We start from the raw sequence: 18,571 nt of genomic DNA, 5'->3' as shown, positions 1-18,571 counted from the left end.
CCTACCACTGAGGAAGTACAGTTCCCGCTCAGCCCAGTCAAAACTGTTCGCTGCTCTGGCTCCCCAATGGTGGAACAAACTCCCTCACGACGCCAGGACAGCGGAGTCAATCACCACCTTCCGGAGACACCTGAAACCCCACCTCTTTAAGGAATACTTAGGATAGGATAAAGTAATCCTTCTCACCCCCCCCCCCTTAAAATATTTAGATGCACTATTGTAAAGTGGCTGTTCCACTGGATGTCATAAGGTGAATGCACCAATTTGTAAGTCGCTCTGGATAAGAGCGTCTGCTAAATGACTTAAATGTAAATGTAAATATGCGTATTCTTGATACCATTTGAAAGGAAACACTTTGAAGTTTGTGGAAATGTGAAATTAATGTAGGATAATATAATACATTAGATCTGGTAAAAGATAATACAAAGAAGAAACAATCATTGTTTTTTGTTGTTTTTTTGCCATCTTTGAAATGCAAGGGAAGGGCAATAACATATTATTCCAGCCCAGGCGCAATTTTGATTTTGGCCACTGGATGGCAGCAGTGTATGCGCAAAGTTTTAGAATGATCCAATGAACCATTGCATATCTGTTCAAAATGTTCTATCAAGACTGCCCAAATGTGCCTAATTGGTATATTAATAATACATTTTAAAGTTCATAATTGTGCACTCTCCTCAAACCATAGCATGGCATTCTTTCACTGTAATAGCTACTGTAAATTGGACAGTGCAGTTAGATTAACAATAATTTAAGCTTTCTGCCCATATCAGACATGTCTGGGAATTGTATTTGTTACTTACAACGTCATGTTAATCACATTAGCCTACATTAGCTCAACCGTCTCGCAGGAGGGACACCGATCCCTTAGAGAGACATGACGATCACTCAGTCTGGAACATGTCAAGAACTTTGAAAGTTTCTTCAAGTGCAGTCGCAAAAACCATCAAGGACTATGATGAAACTGGCTCTCATGAGGACTGCCACAGGAAAGGAAGACCCAGCGTTACCTCTGCTGCAGAGGATAAGTTCATTAGATTTACCAGCCTCAGATTGCAGCCCAAATAAATGCTTCACAGAGTTCAAGTAACAGATACATCTCAACATCAACTGTTCAGAGGAGACTGATTGAATCAGGCCTTCATGGTCGATTTTCTGCAAAGAAAACACTACTAAAGGACACCAATACTAAGAAGAGACTTGCTTGGGCCAAGAAACACAAGCAAATGATATTAGACCGTTGCAAATTGTCCTTTGGTCTGATGAGTCCAAATGTGAGATTTTTGGTTCCAACCGCCGTGTCTTTCTGAGACGCAGAATAGGTGAACAGATTATCTCCGCATTTGTGGTTCCTAACGTGAAGCATGGAGAAGGACGTGTGATGGTGTGGGGGTTCTTTGCTGGTGACACTGTGAGGGATTTATTTAGAATGCAAGACACACTAACCAGCATGGCTACACAGCATTCATTTACATTTACATTTAAGTCATTTAGCAGACGCTCTTATCCAGAGCGACTTACAAATTGGCGCATTCACCTTATGACATCCAGTGGAACAGTCACTTTACAATAGTGCATCTAAATCTTAAAGGGGGAATACTTATCCTATCCGCATTCTGCAGCTATGCACCATCCCATCTGGTTTGCGCTTAGTATTATTTGTTTTTCAACAGGACAATGACCCAAAACACACCTCCAGCCTGTGTAAGGGCTATTTGACCAAGGAGAGTGATGGAGTGCTGCATCAGATGACCTAGCCTCCACAATCACCCGACCTCAACCCAATTGAGATGATTTGGGATGAGTTGGACTGCAGAGTGAAGGAAAAGCAGCTAACAAGTGCTCAGCAAATGTGTGAAATCCTTCAAGATTGTTGGAAAAGTATTCCGAGCTGGTTGAGAGAATGCCAAGAGTGTGCAAAGTTGTCACCAAGGTAAAGGGTGGCTACTTTGAAAAATCTAAAATCTATTTTAATTTGTCTAAAACTTTTTTGGTTACGACATTTTCCCATATTTGTTATTTCATAGTTTTGATGTCTTCACAATGTAGAAACTAGTACAAATAAAGAAAAACCCTTGAATGAGAAGATGTGTCCAGCTGGGTGAAAGCCCTTTAAACTGAATTTTCTTTATACAACAACACCGCTTGCAGTACATTTACTGCAACTACAGCGGTATTAATGGGCCCATTGGCTGCAATGTCACATTTCCACCACCGGGCGGCGGTCGACGTCGACATTCTGCAGACAAAGATGGCGGTGCGGAAGAAAGACGGCGGCCCGAACGTAAAATATTTCGAAGCGTCTGATACAGTCTCGCAGTTCGACAATGTCCGCGTTTGGTTGGGCAAGAATTATAAAAAGGTATTGCCTTATTTTGTTAATGTAATGAATACATTCATTCATATGATCATAAATGACAGAGGGCAATCTTAACAGTAGAAGGAGTGGGCAGGCGAGTGAGGGTGTGATGAGATGGGTTGCAGTATAGTCCAGTTGTTTAATCCACACATTCACGAGACGGAAACAAAAGGATGCTGAGGAAACGTCTTGGCAAGTGTCGCGTGATGGACATGGACACTTGATATGTTTTAAGTGGATGTTTCTACACCCATTTAGTAGAGGGAAATGGCCTGTGTTGGGGGTTGCTGTTCGGGGAGGGGAGGGAACCTAGCTAGCTGCCTAGCTAGCTAACGGTAATTTCATGGATTGCAGATGTCTACTCCGGCCAGCGCAAGTGCACAAATCCAGATGTTAAACTGTTTTTTTTTTTTTACCGGCCCCTTCAGTTTTCTCTTTCACCCCATTTCACTCCATGGTCTTTTAGGGCAATATAAGCGCCATGAGTTTTCATGGTCCGGCTCCTTTTACCCCCAGATGGTGAGAAGGATTTTCTCATTATAGTGTTGCCAAAAAAGCCATGTCTATTGTCTCAGAGCAAGCGCTCAACCCCACCATTTTCAACCTGGGCCAGACTGAAAGAATACAAAGATTCACATAGATTAACCTATAATTTCTTTGACCATCAATTTACCTCTGTTTTTGTTAATTGTACAGTTCCAACTATCAAAGATCTATCTAAGACCCACTCACTCACACCATACTTGAATATATGGGATAATACCAGAATAATGATGATGTGCATGTCAACATAGTTACAATGTATATTTATCCTGATATTTCCATGTAAATCCTCTCTCTCTCTTGTCCCTCAGTACATCCAGGCGGAGCCCCCCACCAACAAGTCTCTGTCCAGCCTGGTGGTCCAGCTGCTGCAGTTTCAGGAGGAGGTGTTCGGACGACATGTCAGCAACCCACCTCTCACCAGGTTGCCGGTGAGAGAACTTGCACGCACACATGTGCTCAGACACACACACACACAATTTGCTCTTGTGCTTCCCCTATTCCACTGTTCTAATAGTGTATCTGACCCTCTGTCTTTCTGTTCAGACGAAGAGTTTCCTGGACTTTAAGTCTGGTGGGGCTCTCTGCCACATTCTGGCTGCAGCCTACAAGTTCAAGAGCGATCAGGGCTGGTAAGAGTTTCATTCTGGCCTGCATATTTTGTTTTGCTCACTACACTTACACTCCCCTCAAATGAGTTTAACCCACTAAGTTGTATGGTTGAGAAGTTCTGATTAAGATTAAACCAAATAGACTGATCCTTGAGATGTTTTCATTTTCACAATGATGCATTTTTATTGAAATATTTTATGAGTTTGTGTGAGATTTTTAACTCCTGTCTGTCTTCATGGCAGGCGCAGGTTTGACTTTCAGAATCCTTCTCGGATGGACCGCAATGTGGAGATGTTCATGACTATCGAGAAATCTCTAGTACAGGTCCGTCTGCCCTTGTCTTCTTTGGAAAACTATTTTCTTTGTCTGTGTCGCTATCTTTTTAAAAAATGTACTCTCTCTTTCTCTGCATCTGTCCATCAGAACAACTGTCTGAGTCGACCAGTGATCTACCTGAGCTCTGACATTGAGGCCAAGCTACTGGGGAAACTGAAGGACATCATCAAGAGGCACCAGGTAGGCTTGTCTTCACTGACCTAATGATGGAACTGTATGAGTACACAATACAGTACAGCTTCATACAAAACAATACAATACAGCACAATACAGTACAATACAATGCAGTACAGCTTCATACAAAATAATACATTACAATACATTACAGTTCAGCTTCATACAAAACAATACAATACATTATAATACAGCACAATACATTACAGTATAGCACAATACATTAGAGTACAATACAGCTTCATACAAAACAATACATTACAGTACAGCTTCATACAAAACAATACAATACATTATAATACAGCACAATACAATACAGTACAGCTTCACACAAAACAATACAATACAGTACAGCACAATACAGTACAATACAATGCAGTACAGCTTCGTACAAAACAATACAGCACAATACATTACAGTACAGCGTCATACAAAACAATACAGCACAATACAATGCAGTACAATACAATACAGCTTCATGCAAAACACTACAACACAATACAATACAGCACAATATAATACAATACAGTACAACACAGTTAAGCAGAGTGTGTTTGCTGTCTCCTGCAGGGCTCAGTGACTGAAGACAAGACGTCCAGCTCCCATGTGGTGGTTCCCATCCCTGCCAGTCTGGAGGAGGGTGAGTCAATCTAACATTATGGATCAAACGTTATCTGGTGGCCAGAATGTTTGTTCTGAATGTATGCCTGGAAAGTGAATTGGTCTATTAGCTAACTAGACTAATGGATTGATCACAGAGACATTTTTCTCTCTTCCTCTCCCCTCCCCCGTTGGTTCAGAGGAGTGGGTGCGTCTGGTAATGAAGAGAGACAAGCAGGTGCTGCTCCACTGGGGATACTATCCTGACAGGTAGGGACTGTCCATATTGGGGCCTCAGCCTGACAACGTCAACACAACCTTCGGATAAAGCCTTGTGCAGAACAGGGTGCTCTAACACCATGGAAACCCAGGATGATGATGATGATGATGATGATAATAATACTGATGGATTGGATTTATATAGCGCCTTTCTACATTGGTACTCAAAGCACTTTACACAGTAAGGGGGAAACACACCTCATCCACCACATGTTCAGCACCCACCTGGGTGATGCATGGCAACCATTTTGTGCCAGAACGCTCATCATACAACAGCTAGCATGGTGAGGAGTGATATATGCCAACTAGGAATGAGGGAGATGATTAAGTGGCCATGATGGAAATGGGGCCAGGTTGGGAATTCTGCAAGGACACCAGGGTTAACACCCCTACTCATACGATAATGGGACCTTTAATGACCAGAAAGAGTCAGGACGCCCATTAAACATCCCATCCAATCCGAAAGACAGCACTCTACGCAGGGCAGTGTCCCTTTCACTGCCCTTGGGCATTGGGATTCGATCTTAAGAATAGAGAGAAGAGTTACCCCTACTGGTCCTCCAACACCACTTCCAGCAGCATCTGGTCTGCCATCCAGGACCAACCCTGCTTAGCTTCAAAAGCAAGCCAGCAGTGGGATGCAGGGTGGTGTTCTGCTGGCCTCATGGCACCATGTGTCTTAAATGTCACAATTTGGGGTGCAGACGCATTGAAAGTACACTGCCATTTTCTCTATCCCATACCCACATCTCCTTTACCATTTTCTCTATCCCATACCCACATCTCCTTTACCATTTTCTCTATCCCATACCCACATCTCCTTTACCATTTTCTCTATCCCATACCCACATCTCCTTTACCATTTTCTCTATCCCATACCCACATCTCCTTTACCATTTTCTCTATCCCATACCCACATCTCCTTTACCATTTTCTCTATCCCATACCCACATCTCCTTTACCATTTGAGGTTCACACCGTTTTCTCAGCCTGTGTTATAGCACCATGTGATGATATATGGTGCACTAGAAACATTAGTCTAGTCTATCCTCTGACCTCTGTCCCCTGCTGCTCAGCTATGACACCTGGATCTCAGCCAGTGAGGTGGAGGCTGCTGTGGAAGAAGCGCCCAGCCCAGAGAAACCCAGGAAGGTCGGCACACACATCCTTCCTTCTTCTCTTTCTGTGTCTTTCTGTGTGAGCTGATAGTCAGATAAGGGGGCGGGGCTGTACCGTAATGAACAAATGGCGGGAAACAACGCAATTGCGCGTTAGATGACAAACTGTCTGTTGATATTTGTTGCTTACTGCATACATTTTTACTAAACAGTACGTTCTAAATAGTATGTAGTACATTGAGTACACAGAATGATGTTTTAGTAAGTAGTAGGCAAGACAGGATTCGGACACATCCCCTCTCTTTAAGTCTCTATTTTTCTCTCGCTCTTTCTCCCTCCTCTCTGTTTGTGTTTTTTTTGTAGCCAATATATAACATTTTACTAAATTAAATGAACACCATATAAACTGTGTCTTCAGGTCCATGCCAAGTGGATCCTGGACCTTGACCAGTTTAATGAGTGGATGAATGAGGAGGACTATGAGGTTGGGGAGGGGGGCCCCAAGAGGAAGAGAATCTCAGCCAAGACCCTGACGGATGAGGTCACCACCCCAGGGGACGAGCGTCGTGACAAGAAGCCCGGCAGTGCCAAGAAGAGGAAGCGCTCGCCCTCCCCCTCGCCCACCCCACCACCCCAGGAGAGCAAGAAGAAGAACACAAAGAAAGGGTGTGGGTGTGTGTTACCCTTTGTTTACTACTGTGTAATACATTGGGAGATCTGTAGATTGCTGAAATACACAATGACTAAGAAATATAAGCCTTAAAATTATATATACATAATGACTAACTTTGTGTGTGTGTAGGCCCACCACCCCGTACACTAAGTCTAAGCGAGGCCAGAGAGAGGAGGAGCCGGAGGATCTGACTAAAGATCTGGATGAACCATCACCTGTACCTGCAGTGGAGGAGGTCACCCTACCTAAGACAGGTACACATGCTCACACACGTGTGTGTGTGTATATATATATATATATATATCTAAGATTTAGACTCAGCCAATTGGCTTGTCCTCCTGATATTTACATTGGTTGAAACATTAGTATTCATCATCATTGTGACAAAGTCAGGGGTTGAACTGAATTGTTGTATCACAGGAAATGCAACTCTCTCCCCCCACACCCTTCTCTCTCTTTCTCTCCCCTCCATACCCCTCTCTTTCTCTCTCTCTACCCCCCACAACCTTCTCACTCTCTTTCTCTCTCTCCCCTCCATACCCCTCTCTCTCTCTTTCTCTCCCCTCCATACCCCTCTCTTTCTCTCTCTCTCTCCCCCACACCCTTCTCTCTCTCTCACTCTCTTTCTCTCTCTCCCCTCCATACCCCTCTCTCTCTCTCTTTCTCCCCCATACCCCTCTCTCTCACTTTCTCTCTTTCTCCCCCCCATACCTCTCTCTCTGTGTGTGTGTGTGTGTAGCCAACACTAAGAAAGACTCTGAGTCAACACCAGTAAAGGGAGGTACCATGACAGACCTGGGTGAGTTCCCTGAATAACTTAATAAGTTCTCAGTGTATATACACTGTCTGCAGGATGAGGTCACTTCTTACAATATTTTAGCTTTCTCCATCCTTTATCTGTCCCCTGATCTGTATTTTCACTCTCTCCTCTTTTATCTCTTGAACAGATGAGCAAGAGGATGAATCCATGGAAACTGCAGGAAAGGAGGAGGAGGAGGGCTCTCCGAGTGTGAAGGGAGAGCCGGTGAAAGGGTCGGACCTTCATGAGGACAACGTGACCGAGCAGACCCACCACATCATTATCCCCAGCTATGCTGCCTGGTTCGACTACAACAGGTAGGCTACACATCTACGCGTCTCTCCCGACCATCAAGGATGATCGTTTGATCAATGATGTATGTTTGACCACTTTCTGTCTTTTCCAGTGTCCATGCTATTGAGCGTAGAGCCCTCCCAGAGTTTTTCAACGGCAAGAACAAATCCAAAACCCCTGAGATGTGAGTAAACCCATGCTCATAATGTTATTACCATGATTATTATTATTACACATGCCTAGCTTAATACACATGTACACTCTTCTGTGTTATACAGAGACCAACAGCTTTGGCGTTTGGAGTAACTTAGCTGCATAACCAATGACGAGAGTCTCTCTTTCTCTTCACAGTTACCTGGCCTATAGGAACTTCATGATAGACACTTACAGGCTGAACCCGCAGGAGTACCTTACCTCTACCGCCTGTCGTAGGAACCTGGCCGGAGACGTGTGCGCCATCATGAGGTCGGGAGGACTCAGTGCACACAGGACATTTACCACAGTCGCATGATCTTTTCATCTACTTCATGCAGAAATATTTACCGCCTCCATTTATCCCTCTCTCCTCTTCCTCTTCCTCAGGGTGCATGCGTTCCTGGAGCAGTGGGGTCTGATCAACTACCAGGTGGACTCAGAGAGCCGGCCCACCCCCATGGGCCCCCCGCCCACCTCCCACTTCCACGTCCTGGCTGACACACCCTCCAGCCTGGTGCCCCTGCAGCCCAAGGCCTCCCAGGTACACAGACACACACAGACCGGTTGTTTCTATATTTTGGTTCTAGATGCCTCTATTTGACTGTAGCTTCACTCCACTTCTCTCTGTCCCCTCCAGACTCCGGCGGCCCAGCAGATTCTGTCCTTCCCAGACAAGGTGAAGGAGAAGCAGCCAGCCGACCTGCAGAACTTTGGCCTGAGGACAGACATGTACAGCAAGAAGACTGGGCCTCCTAAGGTATGGCTCACAACACTGCAGGACTGATGAGGATCATAGTGCACTGTGTAGCTATCTGTAAAGAGTAGTGAGGTGTGTTACGGGGATGCTACTTCTTCCTGTCTGCAGAGTAAGACTGCTGCTAGCGCCATGCGAGACTGGACCGAACAGGAGACACTACTGCTGCTAGAGGTAAATAACAGCACAGCTCTGTCTCATCCACTTTATTACCATTCAATAGAATGCCCTTTAAATCCAAATAACCTTGAAACAGTGTTGAGAGGATCGACAACAAAAACACACAAATAAATTCTGAAAATGTAACCTAGGGCTTAATATAACATCCTTATTAATATCAATCATATCCTCTCCTCTCAGGGTCTAGAGATGTACAAGGATGACTGGAACAAGGTGTCGGAGCACGTGGGCTCACGTACCCAGGACGAGTGTATCCTGCACTTCCTGCGTCTGCCCATCGAGGACCCATACCTGGAGGACACGTCCTCGTCCCTGGGCCCCCTGGCCTACCAGCCCGTCCCCTTCAGCCAGGCAGGCAACCCTGTCATGAGCACCGTGGCCTTCCTGGCCTCCGTGGTGGACCCCCGCGTGGCCTCCGCAGCCGCCAAATCTGCCCTGGGTGAGAGGTCAACTCACAAAATAACCGTTGGATCACACAGAGTACAGGCTGGCCTGATTTGTGTCAGAGCTGTTTAGCTAACCTTTATTTACCAGGAAGTGTCTTGGAAGTTTTGGATATTTTTTTTCTCAAGAGATACTTTTTAGAGGTGGCGTGTGTATTTGGTGTAGCCTTCAACGGTTCAGAACCATCTCCCTGCTTCTTTTATCACCGTTCATTATCTCTCTTTCCTTCCTCCCTCCCTCCCCCTCTCTCTCTCTCTCAGAGGAGTTTTCCCGTATGAAGGAGGAGGTCCCAGCAGCACTGGTGGAGGCGCATGTGAGGAGGGTGGAAGAGGCGGCGCGGACCAGTGGCAGACAGGACCCCCTCTACGGCCTGGAAGGCAGCGGCATCGCAGGCACCAGCCTGGAGGAGGGAGAAAAACCTGGTGCAGCTTCCATCTACTATTATCTAAAACTATAGTTGTCTTTGGTCATATTTCCATGTATTGTATGTCAATGAAGAGAAATGAGTTTCCGGTGGGGTGCACTTAGGACACTAGGCTTGCTGACAACTCATTTGTCTTTTCTCTGCCTCCAGAAGAGAGCAGTGAGGAGAGTAAAAGTGACAGCCAATCCAGTGAAGAGAAGAGGGAGACCAAGGTATGGTGTCTTTAGGACTTCTACTTTACTTGTGTTTATGTGGTCGAGTCTTCTGTAACCAGCTACGGTCTGGGTCTGAATTGTCTAGGTTGTGATGATTTATACTCAAGTGTTGACCATTGTCCTTGTCCCCGTCCCCATGGTGATAACAGGAGAACAAAGAGGGAGCCATGGAAGAGGGGGAGAAGCAAGGAGAAAACGGGAAGAAGGAGGAGGAGAGAGGAAGAGAGGGAGAAGGAGAGGGAGAGCAAGAGGCTGAGAAGACCGACTCGGAGATGGGTAATGTTTATGTCTGTCACTGAATTTGAATGTATCTCTGTAAACTAAAATGGTCAACTCTGTCTCTCTTGTTTTTTACAGACACTTAATTATGCGTGACTTCTATGTTTCCCTCTCTGCATTAGGTGATGGAGAGAAGGATAAGGAAGGGAAGGAGGGCTCGGAGGAGAGCCAGAGAGAAGGAGAGAGTGAGGGAGAGAGGAAGGCTAAGGTGGAGCGGGATGTGGGAGAGGGGAACCTGGCTACCGCAGCTGCCTCTGCCCTGGCTGCTGCTGCCGTCAAAGCCAAGGTCTGACCTCTGACCCGTGTTTTGCACGATCCCCCAAATCACAGATCTAGGATGAGGGGCTGTATTTATCAAACTTCTCAGAGTAGGAGTGCTGATCTACAGGTGTAGGATCTTAATTTGATCATTATTTTGCTGCTGAGGATTTTCTTGCACAGAAGTGTGTTTAAGGTTTAAAAAGGCTTCTAAAGTTTGTAATTCCCATTTTAAAATGTCAGACTTGATTTGCCCTAACGAAAAATGCATCAACCCCTACAGAAAAGGTCCATTAATTATAATCACATTTCTTGTTGCTGCAGGATTCATGTCCTGCTGTAGCAAACTGGCTGAAATTAAGATCCTACATGTGTAGGGTCAGTTTTGCCTTTGGGATCATAATGAATAAGATTTTTTTTCTTTCACCTTTATTTAAGGTAGGCTAGTTGAGAACAAGTTCTCATTTACACCTGCGACCTGGCCAAGATAAAGCAAAGCAGTGCGACACAAACAATAACACAGAGTTACACATGGAATAAGCAAGCGTACAGTCAATAATACAATAGAAAAAAGAAAGTCTATATACAGTGCGCAAACGGCGTGAGGAGGTAAAGCAATAAATAGGCCATAGTAGCAAGTAATTACAATTTAGCAAATTAACACTGGAGTGATAGATGTGCAGATGATGATGTGCAAGTAGAAATACTGGTTTGCAAAAGAGCAGAAAAGTAAATAAAAACAATATGGGGATGAGGTAGGTAGATTGGGTGGGCTATTTACAGATGGGCTATGTACAGCTGCAGTGATCGGTTAGCTGCTCAGATAGCTGATGTTTAAAGTTAGTGAGGGAAATATAAGTCTCCAGCTTCAGATATTTTTGCAATTCATTCCAGATTACATTAGGATGCACTTGATCCTAAATCAGCTCTCCTAGCCAACCCCCAGGGGTTAAATCATATCTGACCCTATCTGTTTCTCATACTGATTATCAACCAGGGATTGTTCAATATATCTTTGCCATTTCACATGAAAAGATGACTCACATCCATACTTCTTTCTCGATCTCCCCTATACATTTTCTCCCCCCCCCGTCTCCATTCTGTCTCCCCCTCCATCCTTCTCTGTGTTTCTCTCTCCATAGCACCTGGCTGCTGTGGAGGAGAGGAAGATCAAGTCTCTGGTGGCTCTGCTGGTGGAGACTCAGATGAAGAAGCTGGAGATCAAACTTAGACACTTTGAAGAGCTGGAGACCATCATGGACCGAGAGAGGGAGGCGGTGAGTCAAGGAGAAGTGAAGGGTTATGGGGGATGTAGTTTAAGTAGACTTGTTTGTTTTGCTTTGTTGGTTGGAGTGTGCATATATATACATGTTCTCACCCTTTGTGAATGTGTGTTGTGTGTGTAGTTGGAGTACCAGAGGCAGCAGCTGCTGGCAGACCGTCAGTCGTTCCACATGGAGCAGCTGAAATATGCAGAGATGAGGGCGCGTCAGCAGCACTTCCAACAGATCCAGCAGCACAGCCAGACTGGAGGCCCACACTCCGCCCCGGCCCCCACTGGCCCCCCACCCCCACCCCAGGGCCCCTCAGCCACCCAGTCCCAGCCAACCCTCAGTACCCCTGCACCACAGCCAGCTCCCAGCCCAGCACCCCCTACCACCTCCATCCCTTCCTCTGCCCAGCCTGCTGAGCCCCAGCCGCCCTCCAGTGGTCCTCACACCTCACCTCCCCGCCCGCCAGGCCAGCCCCCCACGGCCCACTCCAGCACCACCCCAACACTCCATGGTGAGTCACACTTTGTGTTATCGAACTGTGAATTCAGTATTTAGCTAATACTGTACAAAAGTAATCACGTGGGCCTACTGAGTGGTGCAGTGGTCTAAGGCATCGCAGTGGTAGTTGCGTCATCCTGTTTCGATCCCAGGCTGTTTCGCAGCCGGCCTCAACCGGGAGACCCATCAAGCGGCGCACAATTGGCCCAGCGTCGTCCGGGTTAGGGGAGGGTTTGGCCGGCCGGGTTGTCCTTGTCCCATCGCGCTTTAGCAACTCCGGTGGTAGGCCGGGCGCAATGCGCCTGACACGGTCGCCAGGTGTACAGTGTTTCCTCCGACACGTTGGTACGGCTGGCTTCCGCGTTAGGTGAGTATTGTGTCAAGAAGCAGTGCTGCTTGGCGGGGTCGTGTTTCGGAGGACGCACGGCTCTCGACCTTCGCCTCTCCCGAGTCTGTACGGGAGTTGCAGAGATGAGACAAGACTGTAACTACCATTTGGATACCACAAAGTTGGGGAGAAAAAGGGGTTAAAAAGAAACAATAATAATCACATGAGCCACTGGAATCAACTTGAACTTTACTGTGACTTATTGTTTTTGCTGTGTGTGTGTTATTCTCTTTTCTTGAACCCAGAGCCTAGTGCCCCTCTACCTGAGGATACACACCACTCCTCAGCCCCAGTTCCCCCTCCACAGTGAAAAGAGAGGGAAGAAGAGAGTGAGAGAAAGGGTCCTGGCAAACTGAATGACATTGACCACTTTGTACCTATGAATCCTGCCTGTTTAATCTAAAAATGAAGAAGTCAAACTGAAGGACATATAACAAACTTCGATCATGTTTAACATTTTGAACGATTTACATGAGAAAGAAAAGCAAAACAAAAACATTTCACTGAAGTCTACCTTACCTTACCAGAGTGAATATAAAGATCCCCTTCAACTAAACACGAAAATACCAATGAAGAACTTTATCGGTTTTCAAACTAACAGTCCCCCAGGCATTTTTTTTCAGACATAAATTGCCTAATGACTTTCACCTTTCGCATCAGAGCCCAAGGTTAAACCAAGAGAGTATGGTCATGTAAATACACCACTTGACCTGAGGATATGAAGAGAACTAAAAGGCTCTTGTCTGAGCAGTCCTTTGATCAGTGGTGCTTTGGTGCTTTCGTTTCCTGTTATAGTTTACTGTAGTCAGATGTCCTACCATGTTCCCAGAGGTACCTACCTACCTATTCACCCACGGTACCCCTGGTAGGAATTTATTAAAAAAAAGATTTGCACTTTGAAAAGATGTTTCCCCGGTGGCCATATCTAGAGACATGAAGCATTATTAATGGCTCTATTCAATAGGCGTTGCAGAAGTTCAGCGTTACAGCGTGATTTAAATGTAAAGGCAATGTTAGCGGAGACGGCATTCACAGTAAACACTGCATATGTCAGCTCAATCTGGAAATGACCTTTACATTGCTATTGCGCAATCTGTAACACTTCAGCAATACAGATTGAATAGAGTCCTAACTAACTAATTGACCTGAAGCACTTAGCTGTTCTTGTTTTGAACTTTTACTACGACGTCATAGTTTCCAAATATGAGATTCTCAGTTCTAGGTCACCTTATTTCATTGGTTTGGCTGCTTGTTGCCCTATGTGTGTGAATGTGCTGTTATAGAGCATTGGGGTTGGTCTGTTGGTTAGATGTATCGTAAACTGAAACAAAGTATGTGTTAGGGAAATGAAAAAGGATGAACAAATGGTATTACTCTTTTGTAATGATATGTATTCCACGTGGAAACTGTCTCATCTTGCCCTACTGCCATTTGTTATTAAGACTATGTACTGTAAACTGGATTTTCTGTTACGAATGTTTCATTCCAATTGGAACAGAAAATCCCTCCATGACTGAGCATTAGAAACCACTTAAAGTATTGATGAAGGGCCACACCCCCAGAGTCAGTGTCCTCTAGGACACAATGTCCTAAAAGGCCTTATTTGAACTCTATTTTGGGCTCGATTCAATCCATATAGCAAAAGTTTAGCGTTACATACAGTGTGATTGAAATGTAAAGGCAATGTTAGCAGAGACTGCATTCACAGTAAACACTGCATATGTCAGCTCAATCAGAAATGACCTTTACATTGCTATCGCACAATCTGTAACACTTCAGCAATACAGATTGAATAGAGCGCTTTGTTTTTTCAAGTTTAACATCTGAAGCACTTCTGAAACAGTTGCACATGCTCAGAGCAGAGCATAATCATAAGCCAAGCAGTAACTGCACAAATAAGATGGTGTTTGTCAGTATGTCCAGTATGGCTAGTCAGTATCAGTGAATCATACCATTGTAGAGATTATACTCTAAAACAATGACTGGATATAGCTCCGGAAGAACCTTATTGGCAACTTCGAAGATAGCAGGTGTCACCATCACAACTCTGTTCATTTTTTTAGGTTTGCAATTTTCTCCATATGAGTTTGTGGGATGTGGACATTTGGAAATCCACTGATTTTTATAGTTTGTTTTGTGTTTTCCAATAACCTGTCCAACTCGCATGAAGCTGTTAGTATGTGATGGAAGTGGCTTTAATGTTACAAAATAACTTTCTAAATCAAGGAATCTGAGAAGTCAGTTCGGCTTACAGAGGAGAATTGTGTCCTTTTAATATCTGTAAACAATATCTTCTCTATGTATTCTATCTATTTTTATATATTTGACTGTCAGGTTTTCCATTTTTGTTTCTTTGATATTATTGTTTGCATTTTATTGCTGTATTTTATTATCTACGTAACCTCTAATGCTCTCCCTCATTGTCACGTGCGCGATCCTGATAGGCCTCCATGACCTTTCAATCAGTGTGACTGTGAGCATGGGTGTGTTTTCCCCACTGTTCCTTCAGTTCAGTTTCATCTAACCCCCTTGTGCCATTGTTTTTGAATTGTTACAACGGCTGAGGCATTGGGATGCTCATTGTTCTCATCCAGAAGTAGAAAATGATGACACGGCAACACATCAACACAAACCCACTCCTCTGACAGTGTCGTACATATACTCTGATAATACAACTTGTGTCCAGATAGCCAGTGTTAGAAACTTCACTACAGTCGTGACCATGGATGGACTGCTTTGGTCTCTGTTATTGCATTGTGTGGATTTCGTGATATGAAATACGTGCGTATGTTCAGTTTCTCGTTTCTGTTTGTTTTTCATGATTGCTAACGATAGCAATGATTGCATTGATTATACAGTAGAAATGAACCTTTCCTCAGTCAAACACTTGCCAAATGAGTGTCAACAGTTGCTCTGCCGTTCGTATTGAATTAAAATATATATATATGCGCAGGTTTTACTTACATTTTGGGCGGGAAAGTCAAATAAATGAAGATGACGTGACGTGTATAGTTTGGTCATTGTTGCTACTGTGGGGATCGCAATTATTGACACCCTGGATTAAGATGAGCAAAAATGACAGTATAAAATAAATAATTCAAATACTGAGCTGTATTGTATGCAATATATTTGTTTTTAATTATATTATTTTATACTAATACTTTTGCTCAAAGAAAGAGATTTTGTTTAAAGGCCCTGTGCAATCAAAACTGATTTTTCCTAAGTTTTATATATATATTTCCACATTGATGTTGGAAAAAAACTGTAAAACTGTGGAAATGATGATAATGCGCTTTTAGTCTAAGAGTGGCTATAAAAGACCGCCTGAAATTTCAGCCTGTTTTGGTGGGATGGAGTTTTGCACTGCCTGGTGACAACCCCAGGTGGTAAATTAGTTTGTAGACCAATAAAAAAGAGAGTTCCAAATCTCTCTGCCAATAATAGCTAGCATTCAGTTTTCCCCTCCCAGCTCAGACCACTCCCAGACAGTCCTAGTGTAACAATGTTGGTTATGTTTCCACTTGCCACTGCAGAACTATGTTTTCGATGTTTATGTATTCTTATTGGTTGGTTGTTTTTACATATCAATAAAATGTTATGCCATTCGTAACGCTTGCAGATAGGGGGAGATAGATCATGAATATCAATTCTTCCCAGTCTGATATTAACATGCAAGCAGGAGCTCACGTTCTGAAATAATGCATTCTATTTTCAAATGTACAATGTGTACGAGTTCACTTTGTACATGTCCTGATGTATATACACTGAATATACCAAACTTTAGGAACACCTTCCTATTGAGTTGCACCCCTTGCCCACAAAACAGCCTAAATTCGTTGGAAGCGTTCTACAGGGATGTTGGCCCGATGTTGGCCCATGTTGACTCCAATGCTTCTCACAGTTGTGTCAAGTTGGCTGGGTCTTTTTGGTGGTAGGCCATCATTGATACACATGGGAAACTGTTGTGTGAAAAACCCTGCAGCATTGCAGTTCTTGAAACATTTAAACCGGTGTACCTGGCACCTACTACCATACTCTGTTCAAAGACACTTAAATATTTTGTCTTGCCCATTCACCCTCTGAATGGCACATATGCACAATCCATGTCTCAATTGTCTCGATTTAAAAATCCTTGTTTAACCTGTCTCCCCTTCATCTACACTGATCGAAGTGGATTTAACAAGTGACATCAATAAGGGATTATAGCATTCACCTGGATTCACCTGGTCAGTCTGTCATGGAAAGAGCAGGTATTCCTAATATTTTGTATACTCGGTGTATATGAGCACGGTACCTGTTAGATAATGGGGGCATTCTGACATGTACTTTTGTACGTAAAAAAGCGCGAGTTAACTAGCATGCTCTAATTCTAATGGTCACATAAGCTCCATGCTAATTGAGTTATTTCCATGCCAACAGAAGAATTACGAATATACAACCATCAACATACTGTTGTCCTGCACATCTAATGTGCTTCCTTTTGTCTATCGTCAGACACTTACATTTATTGTATTTTGTACTATTTTTTGACATTGTTATGTTTACAAAATACCCCATCTGATATTGACATGCAAGCGACGAATCACAAATATACTGCCATCAACATACTGTTGTCCTGTACATCTGTGTTTCTACGTGTCTTGTCGTCAGAATAAACACCATCAACTGGGATCGCTGGCTGGCAAGTCCTTTCTTTAAATACATAACGCAAGAGAGTTACTACTACATCTGGTTACACTTGCAAAATTATTGCTTGAGAAATTGCTCTTAGCTAAGAAGCTATTGGTTTCCTTTTGACCATTTAATTGAAAACAATCACAGTAAGGTACTTCATTGTTACCCAGAAATAATTTGACATCGAGTTAGAAACCGCTGCATTGGACCTTTAACAAGTAATATTTTGTTCAAAAGAAGTCGGGTCAAAATTGACACCTGACTTCAATACATCACCATACAAGGATAACAGCACTGTGCCTTTTTTTGACATGTTTGAGATTGGAAAACACATTGGGATAGATCTTAGACCATTCCTCTATACAGAATCTTTCCAGATCTTTGATATCCTTCGTCTGTGCTTATGGACTGCCCTCTTCAATTCAAACCACAGGTTTTCAATGGGGTTCAAGTCCGGTGACTGAGGTCTAATATCTCTCTCAGTGTGTTCTCCAATCTCATAAAACATTTTAGGAAAAGGCTGTGTCGTTATCCTCACACGGTGAGGTATTGAAACAAGGGATTTCAATCATTTTGACCCCTACATGTGAGAGAACTATTACTCCTAGGCTATTTATTTACACAACTTGTATATAGAGGAATAGACTGAGGATCTTTCACTTTTTTCATGTGACATTAGGCCGATATGGAAATAATCCTAAAGTCAGTGTCTGCACTGCAAGCACCACAAGAGGGCAGGCTGTGTGCGTTGTCTTACTTACAGCCCCCCCCCCCTCTATGCATGAGACTGCTGCATCCTGAACATACTGTACGTTTCTAATTTTCCACTGAACTATCACCTAGTACTAAACAGATACTGCAGAGACCACAAACAATCCAGCAGGAAAATATCTCACCTTACCATACAGGGCCTACTGCCTCAGAGCAAATAGACTCATACCTGCATTACCATACAAGGGCTGGTGTAAGTGCTGGAACTACATCATAGAACTATACAGGGCCACTGCAATAGAACATACCAATCTTACCAGAAAGGACTACTGCAAAAAAGATACGACAAAGTTGAGTAGGCCTTACAATAAGCAAATAATAAAGGCCCTATACAGTTCTGTTAAAATATTCAAATGACCTTTACATACATTTATGAGAAAAAGCTAAAAACTCCAACTCAAAACATGCATCCTTTTAGCCATCCCAGATG

The 18,571-nt window shown here is 43.8% G+C and overlaps 1 protein-coding gene across 2 annotated transcripts; it reads left to right on the top strand.

Annotated features, from left to right (window-relative positions):
* Positions 1 to 2,230: 2,230 nt before the first annotated feature.
* On the top strand, positions 2,231 to 15,699 carry smarcc2 (SWI/SNF related, matrix associated, actin dependent regulator of chromatin, subfamily c, member 2). 2 transcript variants are annotated; one of them, XM_046310707.1, is made up of 25 exons: positions 2,231 to 2,362; positions 3,214 to 3,333; positions 3,449 to 3,534; positions 3,757 to 3,838; positions 3,938 to 4,030; positions 4,595 to 4,664; positions 4,825 to 4,894; positions 5,980 to 6,055; positions 6,440 to 6,693; positions 6,824 to 6,948; positions 7,434 to 7,493; positions 7,642 to 7,810; positions 7,900 to 7,971; positions 8,139 to 8,252; positions 8,370 to 8,523; positions 8,620 to 8,739; positions 8,848 to 8,910; positions 9,097 to 9,355; positions 9,621 to 9,782; positions 9,935 to 9,996; positions 10,149 to 10,275; positions 10,401 to 10,564; positions 11,679 to 11,813; positions 11,943 to 12,321; positions 12,942 to 15,699. In XM_046310707.1, the coding sequence occupies exons 1-25, from the start codon at positions 2,252 to 2,254 to the stop codon at positions 13,004 to 13,006; spliced, it is 3,192 nt and encodes a 1,063-aa protein (XP_046166663.1). In that variant the 5' UTR covers positions 2,231 to 2,251; the 3' UTR covers positions 13,007 to 15,699. The 2 variants fall into 2 exon arrangements, with proteins under 2 accessions (XP_046166663.1, XP_046166662.1); XM_046310706.1 differs by lacking the exon at positions 2,231 to 2,362 and adding an exon at positions 2,422 to 2,878.
* Positions 15,700 to 18,571: the final 2,872 nt, after the last annotated feature.

The sequence above is a fragment of the Oncorhynchus gorbuscha genome, linkage group LG18 (genome assembly GCF_021184085.1).
Source record: "Oncorhynchus gorbuscha isolate QuinsamMale2020 ecotype Even-year linkage group LG18, OgorEven_v1.0, whole genome shotgun sequence".
Taxonomy (NCBI): Eukaryota; Metazoa; Chordata; class Actinopteri; order Salmoniformes; family Salmonidae; genus Oncorhynchus; species Oncorhynchus gorbuscha.
The sequence above is the reverse complement of the archived record's forward strand: the minus strand, read 5'-3'. Positions and strand labels throughout refer to the sequence as shown.

Bases quoted from the DNA above. Each gene is read 5' to 3' on its own strand.
- smarcc2 (XM_046310706.1), top strand. From the start codon at position 2,714: ATGTCTACTCCGGCCAGCGCAAGTGCACAAATCCAGATGTTAAACTGT. The intron at 8,253-8,369 runs GTCGGGAGGACT...CCTCTTCCTCAG, and splicing joins GACGTGTGCGCCATCATGAG to GGTGCATGCGTTCCTGGAGC. The intron at 12,322-12,941 runs GTGAGTCACACT...TCTTGAACCCAG, and splicing joins CACCACCCCAACACTCCATG to AGCCTAGTGCCCCTCTACCT.